Source organism: Bison bison, unplaced genomic scaffold, assembly GCF_000754665.1.
Source record: "Bison bison bison isolate TAMUID 2011002044 unplaced genomic scaffold, Bison_UMD1.0 scf7180017864377, whole genome shotgun sequence".
NCBI lineage: Eukaryota > Metazoa > Chordata > Mammalia > Artiodactyla > Bovidae > Bison > Bison bison.
The window spans coordinates 6,225,764-6,246,283 of record NW_011494949.1 but is presented as its reverse complement, the minus strand read 5'-3'; the positions used below and the strand labels follow the sequence as shown (position 1 = coordinate 6,246,283).

The 20,520-nt window shown below is 44.2% G+C and overlaps 1 protein-coding gene across 1 annotated transcript in view; it reads right to left on the bottom strand.

Moving 5' to 3' along the window:
* The window catches only part of ADCY2 (adenylate cyclase 2 (brain)), a 450,411-nt gene that overhangs the window by 118,897 nt on the left and 310,994 nt on the right, over positions 1-20,520 (bottom strand). The window contains exons 8-12 of the mRNA XM_010857150.1: positions 16,986-17,144; positions 16,086-16,218; positions 14,234-14,410; positions 10,527-10,570; positions 5,785-5,865 (exon numbers count right to left, since the gene is read on the bottom strand). Of these exons, the coding sequence (XP_010855452.1) occupies positions 5,785-5,865; positions 10,527-10,570; positions 14,234-14,410; positions 16,086-16,218; positions 16,986-17,144 (594 nt within the window). The remainder of the gene's footprint in view (positions 1-5,784; positions 5,866-10,526; positions 10,571-14,233; positions 14,411-16,085; positions 16,219-16,985; positions 17,145-20,520) is intronic.

The following is a 20,520-nucleotide window of genomic DNA, read 5'->3' as shown; positions in this document are numbered from 1 at the left end:
GGACTGCAAGGAGATCCAACCAGTACATCCTAAAGGAGATCAGTCCTGGGTGTTCACTGGAAGGACTGATGTTGAAGCTGAAACTCCAGTATTTGGCCACCTGATGGGAAGAGCTGACTCATGTGAAAAGACCCGAATGCTGGGAAAGTTTGAAGGCAGGAGGAGAAGGGAATGACAGAGGATGAGATGGTTGGATGGCATCACTGACTCAATGGACATGGGTTTGGGTGGACTCTGGGAGTTGGTGATGGACAGGGAGGCCTGGCGTGCTGCGGTTCATGGGGTCAGAAAGAGTAGGACATGATTGAGTGACTGAACTGAACTGAACTGAATCTGGATACTTGGAGTAGGAAAGAGTTGTGTGTGCTGATAAGGTCAAATATTTTGGGGAACTGGAACTACAGGGAGAGAAGAGAATGGAGAACATGTTGTTTTCAGTCTTCTGACACTGTTCCTGACCCAGCTGGTCTCTGGCATGAAGAAAGTCAATCCCCTCCTGGGCTACACAATAAATGAATCTCAATTAATTTATGCTAACTTGTTTTTGTGATAGGCTGAGGTTAACAAAGGAAATTCTAAAGAAGATTTTGACTTGAGCTGAGGGGCAAAGTACACCTACATCCACATGTGGAATTATTTTTGAACAGGCTTCCCAGGTGGCCCAGTGGTAAAGAATCTGCCTTTCATTGCAGAACATGCATGAAACAGAGCCCAGGGTTTGATCCCTGGGTTAGGAATATCCTCTTGAGGAGGAAATGGCAGCCCGGTCCACTGTTCTTGCCTGGAGAATCCCATGGATAGAGGAGCCTGGTGGGCCACAGTCCATGTGGTCACAAAGAGTCGGACACGACTGAGCAGACACGCACAGGAGCACACTGGATGCTGATCTAGAGAGGAGACCACTTTCCTCCTGTGATGGACTGAATGTCTGTATCCCCTGCTTCATATGTTGAAGGCCTAACCCATGGTGTGTGTATCTGGAGATGGGCTTCTAAGGAAGTGATTAGAGCTGATTGAAGTCCTAAGGGTGGGACCCTGGCCCGAGGGAATGAGTATCCTTATAACACCAGAGAGCTCACTCTCTTTCCCTGCACTGCCCTGAGGAAAGGCCACAGGGACACACAGTAAGGGGGCTGCCCTGTGCAAGTCAAAGAGAGTTCTCACCAGAAACCATGCTGGCATCCTGCGCTCAGACTTCCAGCCTTCAGAATGGGGAAAAAATAAATTTGTATTGTTTAACTCTCAGCCCCTGGTATTTTTGTCCAGCAGCGCCAGCTGAGGAACACACTTATCTACATTTACACGTTGATTCCAAAGGCCTCTGTGGCCTCAGCTATGCATTAACGCCCTGGGTGACCCGTGGCATTTGGGAAGGTGGGTCCATGAACCGACAGCTGAAATAAGTGATTCTGGACAGGTGTTCTCTCACTGTGGATGCCCGATCCTTCCTCAGCCCTGGGGTCTGCCAGCATCCACCTGGGCATGGACTCCACTCCATTCAACACAATTCAACTTGACTCCCTCGTCCTTCATGAACTCACCAGCTTCTTTCCTGTACCACAGAGGCCCCTGTTTTTCCCCTTTAAACTTTTCACATGACCTCTTTCTTACTTTTTTTTTTTAAACCAATTTGGAGGAACCTGACATGGTAATTCCATTCTGAATATTAACTATACAGCACACCCTTCCATTGCCATGAATCTTACAGGAGTGCGCACGGCTCCAAGAGACAAGTGCTGGTGTGGGGGTGCTGGCCTGGTGCTCCCCCACACGGGGCCTCCTCTCTCCACTCTGCACCTCCCAGAGAAGTTTCGGGTGTGACCCTATGCTGCAGACCTGCTGGACATGCTTCCTTCCCTCTGACCTTGCTGCCAACGAAAAATTGTCACTTGCCACCTGTTGCTACAAGGACTAGGTCACTGGCCACTGCAGTCAACACACCCTCAAAGAGGTTCAGGGCAGAGATCAGGAATGAGGCTCTAAGGCTCTGTGCTCTAAGAAAACTGCCAAAGAGGTCTTCAGAGAGATATTCTCAGGAGGAGATGTTATAAGCTGTTTCTTGCATCTTCGCATATCTAGAGAAACACTAGAATTCTAGTGGGGACATCCACTCCTCAGGACTAACAGAGCATTTTGCCAAACCATGTGCTGGATTGCAAGTATTCCTCTTTCACCAAAGTCACGCATACACTGACCTCCCACCTGTCCTCTTCGAAGCAGTTCCTTAGCGCTCCTAAGAGTCTGCCTCCTAGGCCAGGCTTGCTAAGTCACTTAGGTGTGTCCAACTTTTTGCGACCCCATGGACTGTAGCTCGCCAGGCTCCTCTGTCCATGGGATTCTTTCAGCAAGAATACTGGAGTGGGCTGCCATTTCCTCCTCCAGGGGACCTTCCCGACCCAGGGATGGAACCTGTGTCTCTTACGTTCCCTACATTGGCGGGGGTATCCTTTACCACTAGCACCACCTAAGGCTTCCCTGGTGGCTCAGAGATTAAAGCATCTACCTGCAATGTGGGAGACCTGGGTTCGATCCCTGGGTCAGGAAGATCCCCTGGAGAAGGAAATGGCAACCCACTCCAGTATTCTTGCCTGGACAATCCCATGGATGGAGAAGCCTGGTAGGCTGCAGTCCATGGGGTCGCTGGGAGTTGGACACTCCCCTATAGTTCTCATTTTGCTCAAATAAAATTTCACACTCTCAAGTTGTACATACTTTTTTTCAGTCAGCACCACCCACCCAGGCTAAGTCAAAAACCTCTTCTCTGAGCTCTGTCCTCACGGGGCCTGACCATATCTGGTTTGGCCCTGCGGCATTCACTTTAGGATCTACCTGTCCTAACAAGTCCTCTGCACACCAGCAGAGTGGAGGTGATCACACAGTCACTGCTTAGAACCCTTCAAGGTGCCCAGCCTCAGCATTTCAGGCTGACTTCTCAGGGCATCCAGCTTCCCATTCAAGCCTCTTTACCCTGAGAGGTTCCTGCAGGGCACCCTATGTCCTGATTGTGTTAAAAACTTCACTCCGACCCAGGTGCATCCTGCAATCACACCTTGAAGCTTCCCTTTTTCTCTTAGTTTCCTCCAAGATTTAGCCCAGGTGTCACCTCCTCCAGAGACTCAGCCTCTGGGGTGTCCTGCTCCTCTCTACCTGTCACGACTGTAGGGCATCAGAGCAGAGATCTCTCTTCCCCTCACTTGGAGCTTTGACGGGTAACACTGCGACTTGGGTCTTGGGATGTCTAATGCCAAGCAAGTGATGACAATGCTCCACCTTTAACAAATGCTCGCTAAATGAGTCAAGGAATGAATACAAGGAAATCTGCATACAAATCACTATTTTATGTCAATAGCAGAGAACAACTGAATGGTATATCAAACCTAGAGTCCCTACCGAACCCTCAAGGGAGAATCAAGTAAGATGGAAGAACATCTTATAGATGAACAAGAGAGGTTAATGAGTAGAGGGCAAACAGAATGGGAGTGATGCTAATTAAAAAATAGGTGCATAATAGCTTCCATTTACAAAAGTTCCCTTTTGATCTTCCAGTATAGCGTGACTTTTTTTGCCCATTTGATTTCTGAAATGTGTTGGGAAAATTACAACATAAGCCATTACACCAACGTTAACCAAGACTTTAGAATAAAACTGCATTAAACCACAAATGTGGTAACTAAACATGTATTTGAATACAAAATGACACAGTAGAGACAGACAATTCACAAACAACCTTGACAAAAATAAAGCAAAGCCAATAATGTACTTTCTAATGATTCCTTTAGTAGGAAGGTTCTAAAAGGTGGGCACAAAAGCAGTTTTAACAAGGTGGGCGTCCTGCATGAAGACATGCTGCGGCTGATTCTATACATTCGCTTTTGATTACTACTATTATCATTGTAATTGGCTAAACTTTGTCAGGGAACAAGATTTCTTCCTTCTTCTGCTGTGTTTTATTCCAGCAGGCTGCAGAGTAGGTAGTAACTGCTATTTCCTCCGGTTGAATGAATCTACATTGTGTGAGATCAGACTTCCCTGGGTTTTAGCTTCCAGTACATTCCAGGAAGTCATTGTTCCTCAGTTGTGGGGTGCTGGGGTTCAATCAGGGTGGAGCTGAGGCTGTTTTGTCACTTTGATCCTGGTACCAGCCAAAGCAGAGCACCTGTCCAGGCACTGCTGGCATACCCTGCATGCTCAATGGCAGGTGGAAGGCTTTATCCATTTGGAGTATATGAAAGGGACTAGGCAGGTGTGCATTCAGTAGGCTGGCATATCTGAATTTTAACTCTGCCCTACATACAAATCTTCAAGCTGTGAACTTTTAAAGATGCAAACGTGCCTTTGCTTGTCCAACCATGTCAGGCGTGAGTGACGTCGCAGCTGGCCCTGCATCTCCTATTGCTGACGACCCTTCAGCTCTACCATCTCCTGCCTCCTCTCCATCCTCCAGTCAGTACATCTTCTTGCCTGGTCACTTGATGCCAGCCCCTGTGTGCCAGCTGTTATACTGTACTACTGTACTTTCCAAGGTACTGTACTGTAAGAGTCAATGTTTTCTTTATTTTTTTGTGTTTGTTTTTAATGTATTATTTGTGTGAAAAGTATTAGAAACCTATCACAGTACAGTACTATATAGCCGACTGTGTTAGTTGAACACCTAGGCTAACTTAGACGGACTTAAACAAAAGTGGACTTACGAAGGTGCTGTCAGAATAGAACTTGCTCGAATGTAGGAGACTTACTGTACTTTATTGTGTATGTACACAAGGCCACACATACACACGTCACTTGCACACATACACACACTCATGGGATTCTTTCACAAGTCCTGTAAATAATCTCCACGAACACTCAAAAGTCACAGTCTGGAAGAGGCATGCCTTTTCCAAAGCTGTCTACCTTAATTTTGGGGGCAGAATTCTAGGTGAAAAATCATTTACACTTCCCAGGAGTCAACTTTCATGATAAAAATTCAATTGGTTTTTGTAAGGATGAAAACATCTGCATAAAAGCTCTTCATTTGGATCTACTCAGGTTTTCATCGCAATTTAATTCAACAAACCTTTATGGAGCATCTACTGAGTAGCAGGCTGCTTACTGAGCTGCAAAACTGCCCTCCATGACTTTAGCCATGGAGAGTTCAAAGGCCAGTGAATGTAAGCCCTCTGTCCAGGCCATGGAAGTCACCACCTTCTTTAAATCCTTTCTCCAGCATTCTTGGACCATTTACAACTATAACAGCAATTCTTGGCTTTCTAGACTGAACGATATTTTGCCCTCTAAAGACTCGGTCTTCCTCCCGCTCCCTCTATGAATTCAGACTCTAACACACAAGGCACGCTTTCACAATTCAGAACACAGGTGCCTCCACACACTCTGATTTTGGGGGTGGGGGAGGTAAAGGCATTGTGAATGGATAGTGTCACACAGTAACAACTTAATGATTCTACCATGTGGCGTCTCTCTTGATCTTTAAAAAATATCCTAACTGAACACATTAAGCTATAATTTTTCTCTCTCTAATAACCTATCATGTTGTTCGTCAGCAATTTACTTGGGGAGGATTTATTAGGCAGGAATCAAACATTTTTTGAGATGAAATACAATGAACAAAAGCTATTATTAGGAATGATTGAGGTGAAAAGAATGAACTGTCTTAGAAACCTTGGCTTTGTCGTGATAAGTATGACAGAGTTTGGGGTGAAATTCTTTTGGAAAATATATCATTATTTTCAAATAATAGGGTTGAAATAAGAGATGAATGATAATTGAAGATGAAAAAGTACTCACTTTTGTGCATTGATTCCATCAATTGCTTGAATCATCCTTTCATTTAATTCCTCTTCAAATCTTTTCTTTTGTGACTTGGTTCTGTATGACGGAAGAAATATTTTGGGTAAGAGTATTACTAAACAGTAAATTTGTGGTCCTATGATAGCAAAATCTCTGTCTGATTCTGTTAACTGAATTTTTTTTAAAGAGGAAATTATAGTCTATATGCAGCCTTTTGTCTATTAAGATATAGTCACTTTGTGGATTGAATGAATTGGTTAGAGTTTTTAGTGCCGTAAAATGTTCCTTTACCACTGAGTGAAATTAAAAAGCAACACTGAAAGATATGTACTTGGTGTTTGAGAAAAAAGAGGTTTCTGACCTAAGAGATGCACTAGCCCTTGAATTGTTGCCTCTATAAACTTTATTTTTTGATAGAACATACTGGCTTTGGAAATTCCCTTGCAAAAATTTGGACTGGCTGACAAAATAATCATTCTTGTTTCATGTTTTCCTTGGTCAGTTTGCAAGAATTTGCAGAACTGCAGTCTTCTTTGAGACGTGTCAAAGCTTATTTGTCTATAATTAAATGTTCCTCACTTTTTGAGAGTGCTGTTCACAGAAAACCCCTCTTACACTTGCAGACTACTCACTTGATCTCAAAATGAATAATCTTGGGCCATAATATAAAATGCTTTGCATTTTATTGTGCCAAGACAAGAATGCGTTCTCCAAGGTTAATCTGACAATTAGCATAAGAATGATGTAAAAGAAAAAATGAAAATAATATCTGTTTTTAAAAGTTAAACATCTACTGCAGAGTATAACCCATCTGGCCCTTCAAAAACTGGCTTGAGCCAGCCTGCATCTGAATCCAGGTGTCCACAAATCATCTAGTCCCAAGGGAGTGAGCACAAGGCTTCTCTGTGCTGTGTTTGGTTAAGTTACTCACTGAACAGACCTTCTACTTTGGCATAAAATAATACTCTTCCAATTTTAGAACTGCCTCTTTATATAGATGAAAATAGTATTAAATGTGCAATGTCATATTTATCTGTAATCAAATCTGGTGGAATTATCATTAATGAGACAGATGGGTAATACAATTATTACATCACTGTTTGTGAATTCCCACCTTCAAGTCCTGCCTTCTTTAAACAAGTCAAGGTTAGGTTTGGTTCAAAAACAGAACAATATTAAGTGATCCACCTGTCAACACCAAGCCAATGGAATTCAGAGGTTTTAGCAAGCCAAATTCCAAGCTAAACTGGGAGGCAAATTAATTTTGATCCTTCTTTTAGAAAAAGGCTGTGCATCTTAGCAGTCACCTAGGATGGCTTATTCTCATTTGTGACTGAAGAGCTCCCTCTATTTTCTTTTTTATCAGCCCTGTGCCTAGACTTGAGATTCTTGACTTCAACTTGGTCAAAAAGTTGAAAGCTCTCTCTTTCAAAAAGCATCACCAAGTCTAAGAAGGAACAGTGTAGATGCCTCGAAGCTCACAGGAAAATTGAACCCTTCACTCATGTGTCTGGGGGCTAACGGTGACACCGTCTTTGTGAATCTGTTTTAAGATTAGCCTAGACGATGCCAGGCTTCCCTGGTAGCTCAGCTGGTAAAGAATCCACTTGCAATGCAAGAGAACCTGGTTCGATTCCTGGGTCAGGAAGATCTGCTGGAGAAGGGAGAGACTACCCACTCCAGTATTCCTGGGCTTCCCTGGTGGCTCAGCTGGTGAAGAATCTGCCTGCAATGTGGGAGAACTCAGTTCAATCCCTGGGTTGGGAAGATCTGCTGGAGAAGGGACAGACAGGCTACCCACTCTGGTATTCTTGGGCTTCCCTCGTGGCTCAGCTGCTAAAGAATCCGCCTGCAATGCAGGAGACCTGGGTTCAATCCCTGGGTTGGGAAGATCCCCTGGAGAAGGGAAAGGCTACCCACTCCAGTATTCTGACCTGGAGAATTCCATGGACTGTGATGCCAGGTGGTAAAGAACCTGCTTGCCAATCTAGAAGATGTAAGAGACCTGGGTTCGATCCCCGGGTCGGGAAGATCCCCTGGAGGAGGGCATGGCAACCCACTCCAGTATTCTTGCCTGGAGAATTCCATGCACAGAGGAGCCTGGTGGACGCAGTCTAGAGGGCTAAAAGGAGTTGGGCACGACTGAAGTGACTCAGCACACTGCAGATGATGCCCGTGTGGTGCTCAACCCAGTACATATGATGCATGGAGTAGCCGACAAGTGCCCGTTATAATGCATCCTCTGTATTCACTGACTTCCTGCACAGCAGTTCTTAACATAGAGAGTTTCCTGGTCTCCGTAGCTTTGTGACCTCTGCTACAGAAATGAGAGGCTGTGCTTGGGGCTGATCATCTCCCTCTGAGGAATTCTTAATTCACCAGCCAGGGCCTTGCTCTTCAGGCTGTCAGCATTTCAGCATTTCTGACCTTCCTGGTCTGGGCTCCCCTGTTGGCTTCCCGGCTGCTCACAGACCCCAGCTCTACCCTCAAGCCCCCTTTCCATTTTCTCTCTCTTAAGCTCCGCCCCCCCCAACCTGCCCCACCCACAGGCTGGGCCACTCTACCTAAGGAGGTGTGCTTCCTATTGTATCTCAGATGATGTTCTACTGCTCTGGGAGGGCCCCTCACCACCAGGCTGGGGGTTCAGAGAGGTTTTATGACCTCAGCTATGTTACAAAGCCAGGATGTGCTAGGGAAGTCTGGGCTGACTTGAAAGACAGGCTCTCTCTGTGAGGCTTGGGGCCACCAAAGACCACCCACCACATAGAAAAGAGGAGGAGACATGGAGGAGGCTCACAGGAGGGCAGGCAGGACAGGAGAGCAGCTAGGAACACAGGCGTCAGTGTCCTAGAGCCTGGGCATAAACCACGGGCGTGCCTCCCCAAGCCACGTGGCTCTGGTCCTCTCCTGACCTGGCACCTCTGTTTCTTCCTTCCAAAATTGATAATGGCTGTAGTATCCACCCTAGAGTAATGCTGTAGGCATGAAATTAGATTTCCCATAGCCCTGGTGCAGATAAAAATGACAGCCTTACGATCACTGTCTTTCAGACAGCACTCATCCCAAAAGACACTGCCCACGGCGCACTCGCCACAGGAGCCCTTCTCACTGTAATTTCAGTAAATCGACTCTGGAAGGAGACTGCGGGGAGGAGCAGACAGATGAGAGGCCAGACCACATACAGGAAGTCCCTTATATATGAACCTTCAGACACGCACACGTTGTGTGCCAGCCCCGGTATGCAAGTTGCTGTACTGTGCTACTGCACTTTTCAAGGTACTGAATTATAAGATACAAAATGCTTTCTTTAGCCTTTGTGTTTGCTTTTTGTGTACACATTATTTGTGTGAGAAGTATTATAAACTTGCCACAGTACAGTAGTATATAGCCAATTGTGTTAGTTGGGTACCTAGGCTAACTCTGTTGGACTTTTGAACAAAACTGGACTTAGGAACGTGCTCTCAGAACAGAACTCATTCGTATGCAGGGGACTTACTGTACAAAGTGGAAGGATGTTTGTGAAATTCCACAGACAGCTGTTTGCAGATGTGCTAATTTCTTCCTGGCTTGAAGAGCCAGGCCTTCTAAAGATACGTTACGGGGTCCAAAACGCTTCTTAAAATAGCTTAAGCTTTCTTTAATTGGGCATTTGCCACCAAAAAAATAATACTTCAAAAGCCCAAGAACTCCATTTTCCATATAACAAAGGGCTCTAAGTGTGATAGGTCAATATTAAAATTTCAAGTTTTACAGAAAATACAAATCAGAGGTCATGACAACAAAGATAAAGTCACGCAGAGGGACTCGGGAGGGAGCGCACTAAGATCTGGCAGCCAATGACCTAATTATTTATGTTCATTTTCCACTTTGATACAATGCATTTTCTATAGGAATAAACCCATCTCTTCAGTGGGGAAAGAAAATTTTAAGTTTGGGGCCGTTCATTAGTTATCCTAGTGTTAGTCCCTCAGTCATGTCTGACTCTGTGTGTCGCACGGACTGCAGCCCACCAGGGTCTTTTTTCCAGGGGACTCTCCAGGCAAGAACACTGGAGTGGGTTGCCATTTCCTTCTCCAGGGGATCTTCCCAACCCAGGGATTGAACCTGGGTCTCCAGCATTGCAGGTAGATACTTTACCATCTGGGCCACCAAGGAAGCTCCCAAATTATCCTAACATCTTCAATAAAAAGTACTTAACTCCCAAACTAAAGGAAGGTTCTGAGCCCCAAAGCTAGAGGAACACAGACAAGGGAAAGGAGTGATGTCTGAGAGCTTGTGGAGGATGACAATGGCATCCTTGGACACTTGGGGAGGCATTTTTTCTTTGTTTGAGCAGGGTGGGTTGCACTTCTTTTCACTATTGAAAGGCTGGACTTATCTTGCTTTTATCTCTAGGATTCAACCTCAAAAATATAACTTTAAGATACTCATTTTAAGAAAGTTCAGTTCTTTACTTCAGATTAATATGAAGAATGTTTTTTAAGAAAACAATTTAAAGTTCTAAAGAGTTTACTAGGCAGTGTTTTCCCTCTTTTAATTCTAAAAAGAAAGGATATCAATAATCCTATTTTTAGAAGCTGAATACAACTTGAGAGGGCTTTTCACAAGCAGCTACTCTTTTTTTTTTTTTCCAGAAGAAATAGCCTTCAGAATTATTATAGTTGATGAAAATTACTTTCAGGAATAAATAAAGAACAGTTAAGCCTTTAGAAAATTAGAAAATGGAATGTATACCATACCTTAAGGTGCGATTTTGAAAATTATGCTGACCCATTGGTACATCCTATTAAAGAAAAAAAAGATTATTAGTTGCTTAAAACATACATTAAGAAGTTTGAAAAGATAATGATGTGTATTTCCTCTTTTACCATAGTAAATATCATTTAGGTAATAAGCAACTAAGTGGAGAAAAAGAGCTTAATTATAAGCGTGAAATAAGGTTAAAACTTCAGTTTATATTTAGAATGTTGGTGTAATCTATGAACTCTGGATATTGGAAGTGTCAGGATTGTTGTCTAGATTTTCAAAATTCCTATCCTGATATTTGCAGATATTATTTACAACAATGCCTGCAGAGGACTATTATTAAAGTTACTGTAGACAACCTAAATCATGTAGAACTGTAGTTTTAACATGAGACAAAAATTTAGAAAATGCTTTAAAACACAAACATAATCACAAAATCTATAGACAATCTTAATCAGTGAATCGAACTGTTAAGAAATGAGACCGTTGATTAAGTATGTGAAACTGAGAATCACTGATGAAAAAGAAGAAATGTACATAAGTGCTGGTATAACAGTTCCTGAAAAAGGCTAGTGAGAGGGAGACACTGAATCCATTGCTAAGTGTTCAATAATAGACTTTAAAAACCACAAGATTCACTTGTATATTGTAGTGGAAATTAAAATAAAAGTCAGAACAAAGAAGCTCCAGAGAAACTTTTCTTTGTTGCTTTAAGCTCCAAGGTTAGATAAGGAAATGTATTTAGCCTAGGGAAAGGTAGGCTTAAAAATGATAACTGAACTCCACATTTTATTATATAGAGTATTAATAAAATAATGCATTATTCACCAGCTCCATCAATGTTAAATCAAGAGTCAATGAAGTTCTGCATAGGGGATTAGATAAAAGAAATAACTTTTGGCAATGACAGCTGTTCAATCCTGGAAGGTACGAGTAAGAATGACAATGGGACCTTTCTGAAAGTAAGGGGCATAGTCCTATGGGCCCCAAGTGCTAACCAGAACCTCAGAGGTCTTCTGTCCCTGCCAAGGAACTCAGGCCTGAGACTCTGTCTGTGACTGGCAAGGCCAGCTGGTCAAGAAAACAGAGTCTGTTCCAGACATCCTCTGTTTTTTACACACTATTTTCTGAAGCTCAAAGCCTTAGGCAGTTATAACTCTCTCTCGAAGGAGGCATCTTCACTAACACATAACAACAGATTATGTTGAGGTTGGAGCCAGGGTGAAATCTTCCCTTGGGTGCCTTGCTAAGATAGTAAGGGAGAGGGTTGCTCTTAAGTCCTGAGACAAAGGACTGATAAGAAATTAGCAACCACAACAACATCAATAATACCACCCATAAAGCAAGGCCTTATTTTTGCAGGTACACAGATGAAGTAGCACAGAAAAATATGCTTTAGTATTCAGATATAATTCTTATTTCCTGAAAAATAACAAACCAACCAGCCAACCAACCAACCAGCCAAGCAGCCAGTCAACCAACCAACCAGTCAACCAACCAGTCAGCCAACCAACCGTCAACCGACCAACCAGTTAACCAACCAACAACCAGTCAACCAACCAGCCAACTAGCCAGTCAACCAACCAACCAGCCAGTCAACCAACCAATCAGGCAACCAGCCAGTCAACCAACCAACCAGCCAATCAACCAATCAATTTGTTTATAACAAATCTGAATCAGAGATAAAGTTATTAGCCATTAGCACTAATAATAAATTTAGTGTTGAGGTAAAATTATCTGATTCTTTTCATAAGAGGGATAGAAGCATTGACTTTCCCTGGCAATTAGATTTTAAGTCTTAGCATGCTTTTCCTCTAACAGGTCTAGTTGCTGGGAGGCCGCCAGTGGCTCTGGTCCTCGCTCCTTGCATCTCTTCTCTTCTTGTGACCACATCCAGATCCACAGCTTCAAATAGCACCTAAAATCTGATGCCTATCACATCCACACCTCCTACCAAGACCTCTACCCAGAGTTCCAGGAGCACACCCCCAACTGCCAACTTCTGAGCTGCAGTCTGGTGTCTGAAAGGCATATTGATTTGAAGATGTCCACTAGCAAAGTCTTGATTTTTCTACCCCAAATTCTCTGACTTTGCTCTGAGTATTTGTCAGTTCAGTCAATGGGATTATCATTCTCCTAGGTGCACAACCCAAACATGTGGCTTCGTCTTTGAACTTCCTTTCCACACATATTGACTCCATCACCAAGTCTTACTTGTTCCACTTTCAAATTGTACCCTGAATTTGTTTCTCACTGTTCCCACTGCTAAAATCTCAGCAAAGGAGGACACCATTCCTTCTTGTAGCCCTGCTCTCTTGGTTCATCATCCAGAGTGCTAATTACACGATGCCCTTCCCTGCTTAGGACCCTCTAACAACTTCCCACTACAATCAGAATAAATTATACATGATTACTTGGAGCCTCTCACCCTAATGACCTCCCCTGGCTTACTGTTGATGATCTGACAGCCACACAGTCTCTTCTCTGCCTCAAAGACACCAATTCATTTCCATTTCAGGGCAGCTGTATTTGTCCTTTTGCCCCTGACCCTCCCCACTGACCCCTCCCCTTCTCGGAGACTCCCCCCAGCCACACCCCCAAGAGGAGCCATGCCAGTCACTCCCCAAGACATTCCTTCCTTTTCTTTTCATCACAGCCCTTGGCAGTACCTGGAGTGATCTCCTTTGTTTATTTGAGTCCTACTTAGGGTCTCTTTCTTCCCAATAGAATATAGACCCCTCTAGGACTTGCCCTGGAGGTCTCCCTGTTGACCCCTTGAAAGATCACAATCTTCTATCAGATCGTTTATATTTCAGTTGGAAAAGAACAAAGGAAGTTGAAAGAAGAGATAAAACCAAGACAAAACAGGAATGCTGACGCCTGCATGTTGGGTTTGCGCATGTCACTGTGACAGGCCTATGGACACAGGCAGCTTGGAAATGTTCACTTTTACCTGACAGCCTCATATGTTGTTTCCTCATCAGCTAATAAGAATTACGGAACATCTCATTTTTTTTAAACCTCAACCACATCCCTAACACAGTGAATACCATTTAGCATGAAATTGTACTCAGAGACTGTTTTAATATCTAAATATACCATTGGGACTATTCTAAGTGCTCCACTGTATTTCCTTTCCTCTCCTCTCATGAGTTTTTCTATTCTTCATCTGCATTTCAGCCATCTTATTGAAAGGTCCCTGTGGTCTGGAGTGGTGGGACTCCATTCCCCATTAGAAGTTGGGATGACGTCCGTAAGGGACGCCAATAGAATGCACTTTGCTTCCGACACAGGCTGAACCTTTGGGGGATGAGGACAGGGTTAATGATGCTGCTCAAACCGCAAGGATGTCAGGCCCTCATTTGTTCTTTTATGAAGATGCTCGGGCTTTCCACTTTGTGGTAGCCAAAGCAAACTGCAAACCTGGATTGAAAAAGAGTTCAGGGGTATGCGTGGCTACTGCCCATTGTCAATAACCGTCTTCGATAAGAAAGTGATCACGCAAAGTCACTCTTGGTTGAGACCCTTAGCAACTGACACTCAAGATAACCTGATGGCAGGTTTATTTAGGCCTGTTTGTCAGGGGCCTCTCTGGGAAGTCAGAGACAGCAAGCTTCCTTCGTTACAGACCCGACTGGTTTTGGCAGGACATGCCTTCTGTTTGGGGAGCTAGCGTATGCCCAGTGCGGGGAGGGCGTACCGTGGTGCTGATCTTGCCGTTCTCCGTAGTCATGCTGTCTCTGTGATGCAGGTGTGCAAAGGGCTTGGCCGCCCCCCAGGACTCCAGGTACCGGGTCATGCGGACAGAAGCCCTCATCTTCGCTCCGTCAAGGGTGTGTCGAGGCCTAAAGAGGTGCTGAGGGCTCCGCCGCTCTCCCTTGGGGTGAGAAGCACAGTATCACACCTGGAGGCCACAGCACCTCTTCCCTCCAGCCCCCTAGAAGCCTCCCTTGCACAGGCGGAGTCCTCCACCATCACCGCCTTCACTCTGCGGGCTCCTGCCCTCGGTCGTGCAGGGTCACCATGGGGCATGGCCACACCCCAGAGAAGCTGAGTCAGTTTTTTTCAGACAACGAAACCTACCTGTACCTGAAACTTGGGAAAAAACAATAGCCGTTGGAAGGGACGTTTTTATAAAGCTGACTCTTAGACAGAATATGCTGATCTGTTTCCATGTTTTAATGGTTTTGTTTGTTTTTTTTCCTAAAGTGATGGCTGTAGGGATTGGGGCTGTTTTCAGATGCGAAATGGCCTCAAATATTGATGTTTTGGTATTCTTTGCCTGAACACAGTGTTCTCTGGACACGTTTTTTTCACCTTTTCCCTGAACCTGCCACCTCCACACCGATCATCCCATAGTTCCTCCTGCTTGTCACACATCTGTCTCCAGATCAGCTGTCTAGTGGGTTGGAAGTTTGTCCCCAAAGGTGAACAGGGAGTTTCAGGGAGGCTCTTGTGAGTAAACACTCGTAAACTTGACTTCACTGATTTTGTGATACTTGTTTGGACAATTCAGAGGAGTTTCTTGCTGCTACCTGCGTTGTTAACCCGCCAGTGATTTGAGGGAAGTTACATAAACCATCTGAGACTCAGCTTCTTAATCTGTAAATAGCAACAGTACCCATTTGGCAGGAATTTGGGGAGGGGTAAAGATGAGAGCTCTTTTGATGAGCCCCCTGCTCTGGCCTGACACATGATGGGAAGAGAGTAAAAGACAGCAGCTGTCTGCATGAGATAGGTGGTTTTTATCATATTAAAGTTCACATGTCTGCACATAACATGCTCACCCCAGTGTATGTGACAATTAGTCATTAATCTTTCAGTAATTTCTTTTTTTCTTATATCTTCATCCACTTAATCTCATTAAGATTTTTATCAGCTGAAATCCTGAGCACACTTTTGGTCTTCATTTAATTTTCTAACTGCCAGGAAGGGCCCATCATGGACTAACACAGTGGTACCCAACCTTTTTGGCACCAGGGACCTATCTGTTATGTGCTTAGTCGTGTCTGACTCTCTGTGACCCCATGGACCGTAGCCTGCCAGACTCCTATGTCCATGGAAATCTCCAGGCAAGAATACTGGAGTGGGTTGCTGTGCACTTCCCTAGGGACCTATTTAGTGGAAGACTACTTTTACATGGACTGGGGGTCGGGATGGTTTCTGGGTGATCAAATGGATTGCATTTATTGTGCATGTTATTTCTAATCTAATGCTCTTGCTGATCTTGCATGGAGGTACCAGTCCATGGCCCAGAGGTTCACACCCGTGGACTAACGTATACATTGGTAAGCATGACTAACTAACCTCTACAACCTTATAATGCAGACAATACCCTTGCCACATAAACAAGCAATTCATTTCAACTGCTTCTTTCATAAATATTTGAATGCATTTTTACAAACACAGGCATTTAAAATAGTTTTAGAGGCAAACACTAGCAAAGAATTACACCGGTTCTTGACTAAAAACAACTTTTCATATCAGTCATTTGCCCTCTTGACTTTTAATCACAGAAGTCATGGGCTAATTATAGACTCTATGATACTGACCTTGGGGTTGATTACAAAGTAAGTTTTCACCAAATGTTGCTTTAAATACGGGTCTCTGATGTCACCATCGCCTTCTTCCACTTTGTAAGCTCCATTCAAGTGTTGCAGGGTAACAGAAGAAATGTGAACACGTCTGAAATTCCATTTGAAAACCACAATCAAGATACAGAAGAAGGAACATCCAAGATTTTCTATTAATTTGGGACTTGAGAAAGAATTCCTTCTGCCACAGGTGAAGGAAAGGCTATAGGTTCATAGTCTGTTACCCACAGCTTTGGGAAAATGCTCCCCGATATCAAGAGCTGCTAATATTTGGAGCCTCTCTGCACTCAGTGAAACCTAGGTGGTGAATTATAGCACATAAAACGTGATCATACTGAATCTGGAGGCATGAGGATAGTTTTCGGAATTGCATGGCAAAGTCATTTGAGAACACGTGCTGGTACGTATAAAAGTATGGGCTTTCCTTCTCAATGCCTGCTCTCATACTTCTCCAAATTACAGCACTTGCAAAGATTCTCTTGTCATCTGTCCAGATGGTACCATCTGCTTATTTTAATAGGACTGGTTTCAGAGGTGACCAATAATACAGAAAGGCCACATATCTCTAGCGCATTATAAGCCATCTTTAACTTAGGTCTCTATTCATAAATACGCAATTAAGTGAAAGTCTGTAATTCAGGATCTGACATCCTGTCTCTAACCATGGGTCCCAGGGGTGGTGGAACTGGGGCCTGAGAGCTCACATCCATCTGGTTAATGGAAGAGGTCACGGAGTAACACAGTAGTAACCAGGGCAGCAGAAGTCACCGAGCACTGAGCAGTCAGCTCTCAGCCTGCGGACCTCGGATCCTAAGCCCAGGGCCTGCTGGATGAGAGGAAGCCCATGTCCTGCCTTACCCAGGGACCCCTCCAGCTTCCATGTGGTTGGCCAGGGTGACGTCATGTGACCACACGTCGTACTGCCACTTCTGCAGCCCGATCACGCCGCACAGCACGTTCCCAGAATGCACTCCCACGCGCATGTTGATGTCTACTCCGGTGGCGTCCCTCACTTTCCTAGAGAGAAGGAAAGTCACATCACCCTCCAGGGCCAGTCTCTTCTTCCTGTCGTTCCTGGCCGATTTTCTGGGTATTTTATTATTCAGAATGTCTCAGACTGTTGAAAATAATGGTCATGAGTTCCTTCTGTGGTGGAAGATTGCTGCTCTGAGGGCATTGAAAGGGTTTTTCTCTCCAGTTATTACCAGGCTAACCCATCAGTACCAAGCCAATGCTCCAGCCAGTAAAGCCTCAGGCTGGCTAGGGCCGTGATGCAACATTTTGGTTTTAGCTTCTACTTTTCCAACCAATACATATCAAGCACCCATCATGTGCTGACCCCCTCCTTGAAGTTTTCATACTAGACTCGTGAGACATTGCCTTATACTGTCAGAAACAATCTTAGATGCCATTAGCAACTCTAAGGCTTATTAGCATAGCGTATGTCCCCAAGGAATATTTTCTGCTGATGAGACAATAAGGCTTATTTGTGAGCTTAAATGACTTCAGCCTGAATAGGAATTAAAAAAAAATAACCACAAGCTGAATGCTTTTCCACTGTGCATGTTTCTGTAACAAAAAAGAGAAGCGAGTACTCTTTAAGAAGCTTTAATAGTGCATGAGGTATCATTAAAAAGAAATGAATTTTTAAAAACCACTTAAAAAATACTTTAGGATCCTATCACCAACTCATTGAAAGAGACAAATGAATAACTTCCTTTGATTAGGACAGACATATATACACGACCATGTGTAAAACAGATGGCTAGTGGGGAGATGCTGTCACAGGGGGCTCAGCTCGGTGCTCTGTGATTACCCAGAGGGGTGGGGTGGGGAGGGAAGGGGGAGGTCCAAGACGGAGGGGATATATATACATATACATATACATATAGCTGATTCACTTCACTTCATAGTGGAAATGAATACAACATTGTAAGGCAATTACATTCCAATTAAAAATAAAAGAAAAAAAGACAACTTCTTTTAAGGGAAAATGGCAATGATTGGTGATGCCTATTTGTTTCTGCCAGTTAAATATGTTTATCGATTAAAATATAGTTGTAAAAGAAAAAGGTGTCCCTAGCAGGAAGGTGTCCCTCATTCCATGGAGCGAATCACCCCAGGAAGAAACGTGGAGGGAAGTGATGACATTGATTGCAGCAGTTAAGAGGAAGGGTTCCCAGGTGTGGGATGCAGTAGAACCCGAACCATCTCAAAATAACACAGGTACGCATGTGGGATGGCATCACCGACCCAATGGACCTGACTTTGAGCAAGCTCTGAGAGATGGTGAAGGGCAGGGAAGGCTGGTGTGCTGCAGTCCATGGGGTCGCAGAGTCGGACACGACTGAGCAACTGAAGAACGAACAACAATGAACAATGAGTGTCAAGCTTCAGTGATGAAGCAGAACCATCCGAGCATACTATGATAAGAAGAAATGGGTCCATGATATAAAAATAAATGACTTCCTGAGAAAATAGTACAGAGGCTGTTTCTTTCCCTTCCCTTTCTATCGTCCTTTTCTGTTTATATTTTGTCATAAAATGACAACCTATATCAAGTACTTTGCAAGTCGTCCACACCCTTCAATCCTGCTCCCAGAAGGAGCATCTCCATGACACAGGAGGCTTGCCTTGCCGCTTTGCCCACAGTAGCTCTGAGTGCAAACGGCTGCTGGGGGGTGTCTGGTCCCCCCAGGCTTGCTCAGGCTGGTTCATCTCTGCTCCCCATCCCCCTGAGTCCTGCTTCCTGACAGCATCCAGGAGTAGTCAGAAAGCCAGTCTGATAGCAGTGACTGGTTAGTAACTCGAGTCTTTGAAATAACCGTCTTCATGGGCTTCATGTCTGTTTTAGAAAAATGAGTTGATCAAGAGTTCAGATGAACTGACTGACCAGAAACATTTTAATGCATGTAGATGCAGATGAAATCTGTGTGATCCATAGACAAATGTCGAAATGATGGCTTAGAGTTTGCGCTAATAGTAGACAATCTTTCTAATTTAAGAGGAGCTTTAATCACTTACAAAATCAGGGTTCTGAGAGCACTGCCTTGATTAAGAACAGTTTACATTTTCATGAAAGGGGGGAAAAACGTCTCTTTAAATGCTGGGAATATTCCAAAACTGCAGCCAAAGAACTTCTGCAGTGTTGACCTAGCTAACAGGGAACGAGGCTCTGAATAAATGTGGAGGTCCCCGCACGGAGGGAAAACCACGGACAGATATCCCTGGATTCATGTTGCTGGTTCCCAGGAAAACTAGAGGTCATCTGGCAAAATTTCAAGTGCTAAGTGTACACTTTCTCCTCACCAGCTTCAAAAACTGAAATTCCTGTATTCATTCTCATCTTATGGCTTAAGAAATGGGAATGGAAATGCTTGCTTTTGTATGTAAGAGAGAACAAAGAGTTTCCAAAATTTGCCGAGGTGTTCGCTCTTTCCCTGGGCTTCCCTGGTGGCTCAGATGGTAAAGAATCTGCCTGCAATGCAGGAGACCCAAGTTCGATCCCTGGAGAAGGGAACGGCTACCCACTCCAGTATTCTTGCCTGGAGAATTCCATGGACAGAGGAGCCTGGAGGCTACAGTCCACGGGGTCACAAAGAGTCAGACACGACTGAGCGACTAAACAACAACAACAAAAGGGTATTTTGTTGAATCGAATGCGCTACTGAGTCACAAAATGTCATCCTTCACAAAACCCATCCATAGAGCCTGTTTCCTCTCACGTTTGGTTTTAAACATGAAAGTGGCTTCCAGGGGTGGTTACAAATGTGAGAAAATCTGTTAATTTTACATGGATTGAATGCACTTACATCTAGACCTGTAATGTCTTGAATAGTTAATGATTTTTAGAATACAGTTGAAAAGCTTTTTTTTTTTCTTATACCTCCAAGAAGACAGATGATTTATTTTGGGGGAGAAGCAGGGGGGACAGCTAATTCCCATACAAAGTACCTCAGGTGGCAAGCTGAGGCCACACTGCCCACCTCTGCTGTCTCGACTCTTCCCTCCTTTCTTCCCTATGTCTCTGCCCACCCAGTCCTGACTGCCATGTAGCGGCCCCGACACTGCTGAGCTAGTGAGTCTGGACATTCAGGTCCGCGGACTCTGCTGAGGCTGGAGGTGTAATCATCCTTCCCTGGAAAGCACTGGAAACCCACCGTCAAACCTCTCAGTCCATTTCAGCCCACGGCCAACACCACAGTGGGCTAAACACAGCGACAACTAACTTGATTTGTTGCTTTCTCACTTAACATCCCAGTTACCCCAACCCCGAGAAAAGGAATTCGAACATCAAGCACATAATTCCCATCTCATTTAGAACAAGAATATGCGGAGGAGAAGAGAAAATCACTTGACCAAAAATAGGCAATCCCCTACCAAAAAACCCTTA